At 34.2% G+C, this 13,312-nt stretch overlaps 1 protein-coding gene, 1 long non-coding RNA gene and 1 pseudogene across 3 annotated transcripts; 1 reads left to right on the forward strand and 2 right to left on the reverse strand.

Annotated features, from left to right (window-relative positions):
* Positions 1–4,791: 4,791 nt before the first annotated feature.
* On the forward strand, positions 4,792–6,707 carry LOC120199743 (annotated as a pseudogene).
* Positions 6,708–6,780: 73 nt separating this feature from the next.
* LOC120199742 (probable cinnamyl alcohol dehydrogenase 1) lies at positions 6,781–9,277 on the reverse strand. 2 transcript variants are annotated; one of them, XM_039200757.1, is made up of 7 exons: positions 9,218–9,277; positions 8,997–9,071; positions 8,677–8,790; positions 8,347–8,577; positions 7,923–8,208; positions 7,679–7,829; positions 6,781–7,267 (listed from the first exon to the last, which is right to left on the reverse strand). In XM_039200757.1, exons 2-7 carry the CDS (start codon positions 9,062–9,064, stop codon positions 7,074–7,076), a joined length of 1,044 nt encoding a protein of 347 aa, XP_039056688.1. In that variant the 5' UTR covers positions 9,065–9,071; positions 9,218–9,277; the 3' UTR covers positions 6,781–7,073. The 2 variants fall into 2 exon arrangements, with proteins under 2 accessions (XP_039056688.1, XP_039056689.1); XM_039200758.1 differs by lacking the exon at positions 9,218–9,277 and having other exon boundaries at positions 8,997–9,158.
* A 1,181-nt stretch (positions 9,278–10,458) lies between these two features.
* Positions 10,459–12,015, reverse strand: LOC120199746. Its single transcript, XR_005523477.1, has 2 exons — positions 11,704–12,015; positions 10,459–10,826 (listed from the first exon to the last, which is right to left on the reverse strand). It is a non-coding gene; the product is annotated as an uncharacterized LOC120199746 (long non-coding RNA).
* Positions 12,016–13,312: the final 1,297 nt, after the last annotated feature.

A 13,312-nucleotide genomic window follows, 5' to 3' on the forward strand; every position in this document is an offset into this window, starting at 1 on the left:
TTAGAAAACCATTTTAAAAATATAAACGTACCTATATATATTTTATTCAATTACAAATACGAATATAGCTAGACTAATAAAAAATAAATGGTCGTAGTTTACTATTACAGACCATTTAAAACAATTATGATAAAGCAACATACATATATAATATACATGCCACTAATAAAAGTAAGATATCTACTAATATTAGGTATGATTTTCGGAAAAGATCTCAAGGGGCTCCTCACTTCACGTTTCTTTCTCTATTTGAACCTACGCATGAAAATCATCATGGGCTATGTAAAACTTAGTGAGCAGTAACATAGCTAAGGTAAGAAAAAAAACATTAATATCATAATGTAATACAAAAATAAAACTGTGATTTAAACAAAAAGATGAAAACTTTTAAACAAAGCTATTTAAGCCATTTTCCTCTTGAAAACCCGAAAATCATTATCTCATGATTTTGTAAAAAAATCATATAAGTCAACATTAAATATAACAAAGAATTCTTATTCTTTTCATTCATACATATTTTAGAACTTTCGTTCCATTTCCATATTCTTTTCTTTCATATACTTGTAATAACTTTCACATTTACTTTTATAGCCTAATGTATATGTAAGAGAAGACAATATACATGAATCAGACGAGTATGTGCAATAAGCACTTCAGTGCTAACATCGAAATCAAAATACACACTCCAACTGCATTCATATCATTTGCACCAAATGGTGCTACATATAATGTACACAAATGTATCATATTATAATCATAATCATAATCACTCCACCTCATGGCATGTCAATTGTACCTACAACTCTCAATGCAACATACAATGAGATTTCAAAACATATCTTATTCGTTTCATAATCAATATTTCAAATTCATAATTATTATTATTTTATCATCGTCAAAATAGAACTTGGGCAGTTCATACCCTAAGTCATCCATAAAACATTTATATAAACATTATGGAAAAAAACCCATAATTAAAGTAGAAAACATACTTGAAAAATAATATGAGGTTAACTTATCGTAAGTCATCTTCGTTCAAATAAATTAAATAAATAAATTGTACTCACTTTGACACTTTATAAATCAACATTATAAGCCTCATTAAGTTTTAAATTTAGTCCTTGCATTCGATTACTTTGACTATAATTTATTTTCAAAATTTCATACTTTGGCAGTTTGTACTACCTTCAAAGAAGTATTATTCTGTATTAATTTACATACTTAAAAAGTATTCTGTTTGTACCTATAGAAACTGGACTCAAATACGAATCTAACCATATAAGGCACTTCTCTTAGTTCAACTTGTACAATTTATAGCGAACTTTCAAAGCTGACTTACAGAAACTCTTTTGAGCAGAATTTGTTGCCCTGTTTTCTGACCTATCATTGATTAATAATTCATATCTTTTTGTGTACAACTCGAAATCAGTAGCCTTTTGTTTTAAACTAAATTAGACTGATATGTGAATCCAACGGTATAGAGATCAACCTCTAATAACTTTTGTATAATTTATGATGATTTTTTGAACTTACTGTTCAAATCAAAATTTCTAGGCAGCTTACCTTAATTAGCGTCCTTAGCTTATTCCATAATTCTATTAGCTTACCAAATGAATTTATATGCATGAATCACAAATCAAATAATATTTAGAAGTCATTTCTTACCATAGTAACTCTGTCACTGGCTCATCGCAAGCCAATGTTCGTTCAATAATATAAGTACAAATTAAATATGCACTCACATTTGCCACATTATTAAACCTTCTCTACAATAGTCTTCTCAATCCATCACTTTTTCCTTCCCTTTCGAGTTACTTGGATCACTAGATTTATCTTGGTCAGACGACGTCATATAATAACTTAAAATAATCAAATTATATGTTAGTATCGAACTAACATAATCTAAGCTTAAATATAAGATTCGATAGAAATAAAATTGATGCTTAAATCAGTATGAAACTAAATCGTATTTCCATCATAATTTCAAACTTCTCAAAATATTCATTCAATTCCAAAAATATTTATTGTCACCATAAACCCTTCAACTATTTCCAATTCCAAAATCAAGCCACAAATTATGAATTCTTTCTAGAATTCACCTTAACTTTTCCATTAACTTCATAATAGCCCTTCACCATTATGATCATTTCACCTTAATTACTAAAATTTCCAGCATCTTAATAAGATCCTCAAATCAATACTTTAACATTCACAAACTTGAAATTTCATCCCAAAGTTTCTTAGACTTTTCGAATTCAACCATCCATCTTTATAAACTTGTAATTAAATCCCAATTCAATATTTAAACTCAAAAAATCAACATACTAAATAAATTTCCAGCATTGTAAGTTCTTGTTAAAAATAATACCAACATATTTTTAAATTCACAAACAAGTCTCTATAATATCAAGACCTTTCGAATTCCACCACTAAATTTTACCAAATTTAAAATTTGATTCCAGCCAACTTTATAACTTAAAATTCCATCATTTCAATATTATAAATCAACATTGAGTTCCTTAATTAGCACATTTATACGTTAAGATCCCACAATTCCCAAAACTTGCTAAATAACCTTTTTACTATTTCAAGCTTCCAAATTGATCTCAATTGATCTCTAAATCACATAGAACACTTCTAATATCAATTCTAGACCATATGAAAATTTTCAACATTTCCCCCAATTTATTCCCTTATGGTCGAATATATTAAGTCCCCTAAGGCTTGATTTCCATTCAATTTCATGCATGAATTCAACTTCCTTACATCAAATTCATGCTATTCTAATCATCACAACTTCACACTACATCAAAATCTCTCAAGTTTTACAAAAACTCTAATATGGCCGAATGATGTATAAGCTTCTACACATCATTTCAATTATCACACATGCCTTAGAATTAGTCTCCAACCTCAAAAACATAATAATCCTTCATTATTTCTTTAAAATCCATAAACCCTACTTAAACCCTAATTTCCAATCTCTTAAAATAATTATGATCACCATGTAATATTTATACCAAATGATAGAGAATTTAATATAGATTAATTCTCTATCTAATAGTTTAATCCAAAAATCAATCGAATAAGCATGAAAATAAATAAAAAATTCTTACCTAAATGGCTATGGAGGTTCGGCCAAAGCAAGGAGAAGTAGGTGAATATTCCTTTGATTTTTCTTGTAATTATCAATTAAAACACTTGGCACTATTCTAATAAAATTGAATTTATGAGAAATTTCAATTTTACCCTTAATGAATCATAATAATTACCAATTGCCATTAAAATATATTCCATTAAAATATCCTATAGTCAAAGATGAACCAATTTGACTTTGACTTTCTAATTTTCCCATGCAATTTTCAAAAATTACATTTTAGTCACTAAAATTCCACTGTTCGAACAAATCTGAAAAATTACACTAATATGAGCTAAATTTCTCAAATATAAAATGTGGAAATAACATTTCCAACCCTTAAATAACATCCTTCAAATTTTTGTGAAATTATGACTCAATCTGATTATCCGATTTTTATATCGAACTTTATCGCTTTATAACTTTTAACACAAATCTCGTACCAAAAATCTGATTTCCATGAAAATTATTGTTTTAGGTCAAACTGTTCATTAACGAGCTAAAATATATAATTTTTAAAAATTATATTTTTTATCCCTGGACTTTTCAAAATTTATACTTTAACCACCAAACTTTCAAAACTTACATTTTAGTCACTAGTCAAAATTTGGGGTATTACAAAATCTATTTGGGTTGCCTGAGTTCATGAGTATGTTCTGAAGGTCTTTTGGCGGATACAAGCTTGTTATAGTCATAATTATGTTCGGAGGAGGCTGCTTAGTTGGGGAAATTTGTCTTAGCTACACTTGCGATGGATCCTAAGGTGACTTTGCAAAAGGTTTGGGATGCTATTAGGCTGAGTGCTTTGGCATAGGTTGGTTTGGCATGCTTTTGCATAGGTTGGTTTGGCATGCTTTCCATATACCTAAGCATTCTATGGTTACATAGATGGTTGTTCTTAATAGGTTGCCAACTAAGTACATATTGTAGACCTTTGGGATTCAGGTGGAGGAGTTTTGTGTGTTATGTGGAAGGGAGCTTGAATCTAGAGATTATAACTTTGAGTGTGTCTTCTCTAAAGTGGTTTGGTTTGTTGTTTTGAGTATTTTTTTCGTTTACAGAGGAGAATCCTTTGTTAATACTTGAGATTCTTTTGGTCTGTGAGGATTATGAAGGGTAAGTCCTTGCTTACGATTATTCTGCAGGTGGCTTGAAACCCCCCTCAATTATTTTGTTTGGAGGGGAGGAAATTTAGGGTGTTTCAGGGGATGCAGACACAGTTACAAGATGTAGTGAGAAATATCGTAGAGATTGCTAGATATAGACTCTTAGACAAAACTACAAATAGAGGTAACTTAATTAACTTTAATCTCTCTATTGAATGAGGGTGATATAGTTAATTGTTTTTCTCTATAAAGGGTGTTGGTCTGGTTATGATGTAATTGGTGCCTCTTTGTTACTTTCGGATAAATAAAAATCGTATTTATAAAAAAAACATAAACACATTGAAAGTCGAGTCGCTAAACATATAAGTAGTCGTTAATGAATTAGATGACGTGTTATATTTCAAGCCCAAAAGGAAACCCTAAGGATTTGAATTATATGTTAGATGTTGTATATAGAGGCATTTAAAAGGCTTAGGGTTTTAACAAAGCTTATTCATCTACTCGAAGTCGCCAAAGAGTGAAGGGTATCAGAGCTAGAGAGCTAGAAAAATGAAGACCATACTTTCCTCAGAGACAATAGTGTTGACGAAAACGGGTAAAGAAAACAAAAGAACACGAGAATTTTACGAGGTTCGGCAATGTGCTTACGTCCTCGGTGCCTAGGCGGCGCTAGAAGTTTTATTCAATGATATTTTAGGTCTAGGTTACATCTCTATTTATAATAGAAAACCCTGGTACATAATTACAAAATCAACCATGTACCGTACCGCGGGGCACAACCCCCGCACCCCCAACCCACATAATTCGTAACCCCACAACGAGACTTTCTTTGTAAGGACAGTTGATGTTCACTTCGCTCACTCCGCTCCATCTCCTGTCCTCTTTACTGGTATATTTATGAGTCATACCTAACAAATAGAAATCCCCGGTGGAGTTAACATCAAGGTGAAGGCCAAGATGATAGAGGTTGAGGGCCCTAGGGGTAAGCTCACCTGCAACTTCAAGCACCCCCAACCTCGACTTCCATTTCACCAAGGACGAGGAGACCGACAAGTACAAGCTCAGGATCGAGGCCTAGTTCGATACTAGGAAAATCAGCGCCGCCATCTGCACGACCATCAGGCACATCGAGAATCTCATAACCGGCGTCACCAAGGGCTACCGTTACAAGAGTAGGTTCATCTACGCTCACTTTCCCATCAACGCCTCCATCACTAACGACAACAAGTCCATCGAGATCCGTAACTTCCTCGAAGAGAAGAAGGTCACCATTCTCTCTCACATTCCTTCCTTTATTTAATGTGTTTTGCTGCATATTTATTATGAATCCAACACTCGTTATTGATGTAGATTCATTTAAGCTTCTTTTTTTTCCCTTTGAACATCCGATCTCTATTTCTTGCCTTCATTTTTGGGGTTTTAAAGTTTCTTAAATTAATGTATGGTTTTCTATTACATCTTTTTGAGATGACATATTCCCATCAGATACCCTATAAGCTTGTCATTTTGGATGCCTGATAACTTGATAAAAATTACCTTCTATGTTGTTTGCGCTTGCTTTAATTTTATTATAGAACCGATTCATGTGTGATTCTCTTGCTTAATGTCAACACCGGTTATTGAAACTTGAAATTCTTATTGACTTTGTTTGCTGATGTATAGAAATGGGCAACCTTCGTTTTTTTTTTCTTTTTCACCCTAAAATGTTTTTGTTCAATGGTTAAGGAACCTTGTTTACTCCGGAATCGTCTTTCTATTATTGATTCTCTTGCTTAATGTCAGCACAGTTCATTGAAACTTGAAGTTCTTGTTTACTGATGTATAGAAATGGGCAACCGTCATTTTTGTTCACTCTAAAATGTTATTGTTCAAGGGTTAAGGAACCTTGTTTTTGCTTACTCTGGAATTGTCTTTCTATTGTTGTTTTAGGTGTTCGGGATGTCTCTGATGTTTCTTTCACATTATATTTATACGACTCTGTTCTTCTACTGGTGAAACATTAGGTGCGTAAGGTGGATATGTTGGAAGGGGTTTCCATTATTCGATCCGAGAAGGTCAAGGATGAGATCGTTTTGGATGGTAATGATATCGAACTTGTGTCACGATCAGCGGCTTTGATAAATCAGGTACTCTCTCGTGCACCTTATGCTAATATTTTCCAATGTTCCATGACCTGACCGTCAAAACCTTCATTTCGGCCATGTGGAGAACAAGGATATTGGGAAGTTCCTTGACGGTATCTATGTTAGCGAGAAGGGCAGGATGGCCGAAGAGGAATGATTATGATTATTATCTCCAGTTGAATTTTTGGGGTACTGCTTTATTTCAATGCCTTGGTAAGTTCTGGGTACCTTGGTTTTCGTTGCTTTACCCTATTTCCCTGGATTACAGATGCCGAGTACAACGATGTTATCTTTATCAGTTTGGAAAATTTTGATTTTCTGTTGTGTCTTTGTTACTAAATGAAATGGATGAAGATACGATGAGTAAAGTAAATCAGCTTTTACCACAAAATTAACTCGAAAAGCTCTATTAGAATTCAACAGAAACTGTCTTGATCAAAACTCAAGACTACATAACAATTTTCAGTGGCAATATTGCCATTTATTCAGCAAATATTTGAAGTGGAAGCCGACCACGCAAGATCAATGGGGGTCATGATACGTTTAGTGTATTACAGGGAGTTCTCGATGTCGATGACAAAGCGGTACTTAATCAAAACTCAAGACTACATAACAATTTTCAGTGGCAATATTGCCATTTATTCAGCAAATATTTGAAGTGGAAGCCGACCACGCAAGATCAATGGGGGTCATGATACGTTTAGTGTATTACAGGGAGTTCTCGATGTCGATGACAAAGCGGTACTTAACATCCCTCTTTACCAGCCTTTCAAGAGCTTCAGTGGCATACTGGATTGGTATTACCTCTATCTGTGGGTAAATTTTTTGAGCAGCACAAAAGTCTATCATCTCTTGAATTATTTTTGTTCCCCCTGTCACGCTTCCCGTAAAAGTTCTCATACCTGCAAGCCAAATGGTCAATTCAAGCAACTTAGGTTTGCAATTGATCAAGAGAGAACAAGTAGGTATAGTCATTGGTCGGGTTGGGTTTTTGGTCCAACCTAACTTAACCTGGAAAATAAACATTTTCATTAGACTTGACCCAACCTAGAATTTAGGAAGGATCTATCCAACTCAAAACCTGACCTGACTTTTAGGTTAAAACTTCTATTCGACCTGGCTCAATAGATATATAATTATGTCAGGTTAGATCTTTTTTCATCTTAAATTCAAACTCAATCAGACTCGGATCTGAATTTTTAAAATAAAAATATCAATATGATCGGATCGGGTTGAAATCCATTGGATTCAGATAGAATGGTCATCCCTGAGAACAAGGAAATCAACACAGAATATCAAATAGTGGTCTGTACCCAGATTAAGGCTTCCGGGGCTGAATCTGATTTCACTTGGGAACCCAACAAGGGCATAAACACCAGCGGGCCTCAGAAGTGACAAGTAGGGATCAAATGGATGATTGCCAGATGCAGTGTCAATTATAAAGTCCAACGATCTTGATAGGCTCTGCACAAAAAGACCATAAGCTCCAGTAAGGCCAGTGGTTGTGAATTCATTATAAATATTAACTTCTAAGATGTCACTCCTTAAATCTTTTACCCTCATCTGCCGGTGATCAGAAGAGACGACAAATTTGTCTGCACCAAGCAGGTTCAGGGCCTCCTCTTTCTTGGATATGCTTGTGCTAAGAACCGTTACATTCAACCCAAAAGCCTTACCAAACTTCACCGCCATGTGACCGAGACCGCCGAGCCCAATCACTCCTAAAGATTTTCCGGGTTGGTTCATGTTATGGAGGACCATTGGTGTATAAACAGTGACCCCAGCACAAAGCAGAGGTGCTGCTGAAGCCAAAGGATAGTCGCTTGGTATTTTGAAGCAGTACCTGTGTGATTCAACAACAAAGCTAGCAATTCAGCTTCATGCAATGGAAACTCAAACAGAAATTCAGCTTAGCATTTATTGGCAAATCTCAAATAACCTGCAAAGCAAGGATTACAGGCATATAGCATGAAATGCTTACCTTTCATGGACAACAATAGAGCTGGAATATCCACCTTTTGTGACAGTTCCATCCGCATCAATAGCATTAAACGTGAAAAGAGTCCCTTTCTCACAATGAACTTCCCAGCCATCATTGCAATACTCACAGTCTCTGCATGAGTTGATATAAGTTCCCACTCCAACCGGATCACCGACCTTGAACCGTTGAACATTCGAACCCACCTCCTTCACAATACCAGCAATCTCATGCCTGATATGGAAACAATTATATTAGCCAAATCAGCCTAAGATCAAATTCAGAAAAGCATTCATAATTCACAATTTTTAGAATATATATATGTGCATATACCCTGGCACCACAGGATAGTTTGAATTCCCAAGCAAATTCCTGGTCCAAACAACATCAGCATGGCAAACTCCACAATGAGTAATCTTTATGGAAATATCGTCACTTCCAACAGGCCTGAATACATTAAATAATCCGACGTCAACGAAGGATACTGAAAATTACTGCCTCAAACAAACAATATAGTCAGGCCAAGATCATGAACTTGGTATAAAGATTAGTTGTTTCCAATAGTCAAATGAATGACTGTTCTGTTCTGTGAAACTGGAAACAAGTTAAAATTGGGTTAATTGAAGGGTAGAAGAAAGACGAGTCCAACGCACCTGCGCTTGAATTTGTACGGTGATAAAACTCCAGATCGATCTTTAGCAGCCCAGCCAAGGCAATCCATTGCTCAACTAAACCACAATAAAATACACACACACACACACAGATTTATCAATGAAACAGAAAAGAAGGCAACCTCGTGGGATTCAAACACAGCGACATATGAAGTAGGAATGGATGGTTTAAGCAAAAGAAGGAAGAAAAAGAAGAAGCTTACCCTTTGTTTTGATTAAACTCCTGTATACAAAGTCAAACCCAAGGAAAACAAATGGCTTCGTGTTTCTTCTTCTCCAAGAAACTAGTAGTAGCCTATTTAACGACCGTCGAAAGGCGGCAGACGCGCTTCGGTCCAAGTCAAAGACGTCGTTCTTGAATTTCATTTTTCTATTTATTGTTATGATTTTTCTTCAAAAGTGCTTTTAAAATGTTGAATATGCACCGAACCAGTTTCTGGAAACTTTAAAAGGTCAACTTTATGCTAAAACATCGAGAGAGGCATTAAATTTGCAGCGATTAATTCTTGTCAAGTTTTGTAATTACGCAACAAGAAATGATCTTTTACCTTCAAACAAAGTGCCACTGGGTTAGTTAATATCTTTTTACATAGAATTTCCACTCCTAGATACAGTTTTCTTCACCAATCAACCAAACTTGATAAACAACAGGTTGAAACAGCACATATTTCAGCATATTGCCTGATAAAATTGTTTGTCTCAAGTCTTAACTACGGGTGAATATTCGATTTTGTCGAGTTATGTCAAATAAAAAGTTTTGAATTAATTGAGTTGACAACTTTTGTTTTATAACTCGAACTTCATTTAAAAAATTTCTGAATCAAATTTATGAAATTCAAGTCGAATTGTTAGAATTTATGTTTAAATTTAATTATAAATATTCATAATATTATGTTACTAATTGACCACAGTTTAAATGAACTTTTATAATCATATACAATATAGATATACATTTCTTCATTTTTTTCATAAACAATATACATTTATCGTGCAAAGTTAAAAGACACAACTGAAACTTGAAAATAAATTTCAGATTATTCAAATTATTTTATAACTCAAATTTATTTAAAACAAATTCAAGTCGAGTTTTTTAATGTTAAATTAAATAGAAAATCAATTTTTTTCGAGTCAAATCGAGTTTTACTCCCGTCTCGACCTTCCAACTACAAGTCCTGTCATAAAATCCAATTCAAGTTTAAAGAAGATGAAGATAACCCATTATCAAATAACAGTCAGCAGAGACATGAAATAGTATTCAGAGATTCATTAAGTGATCGAATGGTCAAGAATGTTCATATTATTTCACTTTAGTAAATTTGAGTCCCGACACTTTCGTTGAAAATGTAATACCTCTCTATTTTAATAAAAAATTAGTATTAAATCTTCAGAAATGAAATGAGAAGCTATAGTGCCCAGTTTAACTCTAGAATGCACAAACATATAACCAGGTAAACATGCATATCATCAACTTTCAGTTCATCAGATCAGATAAAAACTCACCACATTTGTGTTCAAAAGATTCTAATGAAATGAAAAAGATATTGCAGGTGAAGTTGATTGCAATCTAAGAACCAGGATAAATTATTTCTTAATTTTCTTGTTTCTCTTAGCAGAAGGCTTCTTGGTATGAAGTTCAAGCTCCGGAACTATCTCTAATTGGTCCGTCCGAGGTTCTTCAAGCAGCGTACAGTGCAAAAATTTCTTGTTCGACCTGACTCAGTTGCAAAACAATTTTAACAACTTTCTTCCCCTCATCCATTTGAGCATTATCTTCATACGTGGCTTGCTGTTCAATCCATCAATACCGGCTTCCTGTCATTCAAACGAAAAGCATCATAGTTAGAAACAAGAAGCTTGTACTAATATGCAGATTAAGCATAGCCTTCTATTCTCTCATTATAAAAGCTTTTCCCTTCTTTCATCAAAACGTCCAGCCGACACAATAAACGCAATGCAGAATCTTGTTAAACCAGCTCGATTAATACCCAAATTTGAAGCCACTAACCAGTGCATGGCATCGAAATGAAAGCAACTGCGTAAAATATATGCAGTACCGCAATCTTATACAAGAAGATCGTATAAATATGCAGAATAAGCATAACCTGCTATTCTCTCCTTATTAGAAAAGCTTTTCCCTTATCTTATCGAAACATCAAGTGGATACAATAAATGCAATGTAGAATCTTGTTAAACCAGCACGATTAATGTCCAAGTACAAACCAGAGCACAACATCGAAATGAAAGCAACTTTGTATAATATATGCACTACCGCAATACGATACAGGTTTAATCTTCGAATGGGTTAAAATTCAACTGTCTTGATCGGCATTGCAGAGAACATATAGTAAACCTTTTCCGCATGTACAAGGCAATAATGGAAATTGACTATGTAAAAGAGCTCTCAATATTTCTACCTTAGTATATCTACTGTTACTCTCCCCCTTGCATACCCCTAAATTTCTAATATAAGTTCCTAAGTAATAATCAAATCATTAACAAATAAAAGTGTTCTCAGCCTCTCTGTAATTGTATATACACAATTCTATAAGTTTTGATATATCAATCAATGAAATGATGGCAAAAAAAAAATCAAATTCATAAAATAAACCTATCAAAGAAGGCAACAAATGCATGATGAAATCATGAAATGGAAGGCAAAGCTAAGACTTTCTACAGATAAGAAGAAGACCTGAGCGGCGGTCCAAGTGTTGGGAATGGTGAGAGGGCCACGTTACTCGAGGAGGTCGTAAAGTGAACCGGCGAGGGATTTAGCTTCTTGAATGGGTATCTTTGGGTTAATATTTCTCACATTCACTGCCCTACTCCTCGACATGCATCGAACCAACACACTCCCACCGACGCCGACATTCCCTCCCTTTAGGGTGTTCTTTCCAACCCCGATAACCACATCTTCCCTTCTCTTTCTTATTGCTCAAAGGCCAAAGCTTTCTTCCCCGACTTCCTTCTTTTTTTCTCTGCTTCTCCTATTCGATTTAAGGGTTTTAGGAAAGTCTAAATTATAAAATAATAGATGCCCAATTTTTTTTTAATCATTAAGGTGTTTAATATTATAAATGTTATTATTTTAGGTGTTCGATACATAGCGACCGTTGTCATCACGTGTTACACGTTGGTAATTTTAATTTTTTTAAATATTATATTTATTAAAAAACATATTTTTAAATTATAAAAAAGCTCCAAATATCTATATATCATAAATCTCTAATCCTAACTTCTCTTGCCGGCCACGACCACCGTTGTCGACACCCCCTTGCCATCTCATGGTCATTTGTCGCCTCCCTTATCGTCGTGTGTGTCATTCAATCATATGGGTGTCACGAATTTGAGGGTTTGAGTTCACTAGAGGCACGATTTGGGTGCGACTTTTCTGATTCCTTTGTCAGAGACACGATGTTTATGGTCGGTTTGGCTTTTCGTAGAGTGGAGGTCGATTGACGTCAAATGGCGACGGCCAACGTGGGTTTAGAGATTAAAATTAGAGTTTTCAAAGTTTGAGTTTTTTTCTTTAGTTTTAAAAAAATGATTTTTAATATATAATCTTATTTTTTAAATTAAATAAAAATTTAAAATTACTAGAACGTGGCATATGTCACTTAACGATAGAATTTAACGGTTATTATGGTCTGAGCACCTAAAGTGATAACGTTTGTAACGCTAGGCACTGGATAATTCAAAATAAAGTTTGGACACATATATAGGAAAAGCGGTATAGTTTAGACATTTATTTTATAATTAAGCTTTTAGGAAACCAGATAGGTAGGAGAGGGCGTGTAAAATTGGCCCAATAAACCAAGCTGGTAAAAAAATTAGCCCAATAGGCTATCTCAAAAATTAATTTGAGATCTATGGAAAATGATACAATGCAGAGAAAACTCGTCCTGCCCACAAGATGAGTTTTTTTAAAAAATATTTTTTATTCAAACTCATCACATCGAAATGACGAGTTATAATAAAATATAAATTTTTATTAGTTTTTTTGTCATATCAAAGTGATAAATTTCAATAGAAAAATATATTTATTAGATTTTATCACTTCGACGTGATAAGTCTCAAGTAATTGCAGCAAATGTCGTAATTATAAAATAAAATATATGGTGCCATATTGGGTTAAATAATTAGCTCACCTATAGTATTGGGCCACTATTTTCGGCCTTTGAAATGCGCTAACAGTGCCTGCTTGCGGCAACTCTATTTCGTTCTAATTGGGCCTGGAGTTTTCACCATCCTCTGGTTTCATAAACAAATCCCAAGCTCAATGGTGGCTTGTCTTTATCACT

Source organism: Hibiscus syriacus, unplaced genomic scaffold (assembly GCF_006381635.1).
Source record: "Hibiscus syriacus cultivar Baekdansim isolate YM2019G1 unplaced genomic scaffold, ASM638163v2 tig00005465_pilon, whole genome shotgun sequence".
Lineage (NCBI taxonomy): Eukaryota > Viridiplantae > Streptophyta > Magnoliopsida > Malvales > Malvaceae > Hibiscus > Hibiscus syriacus.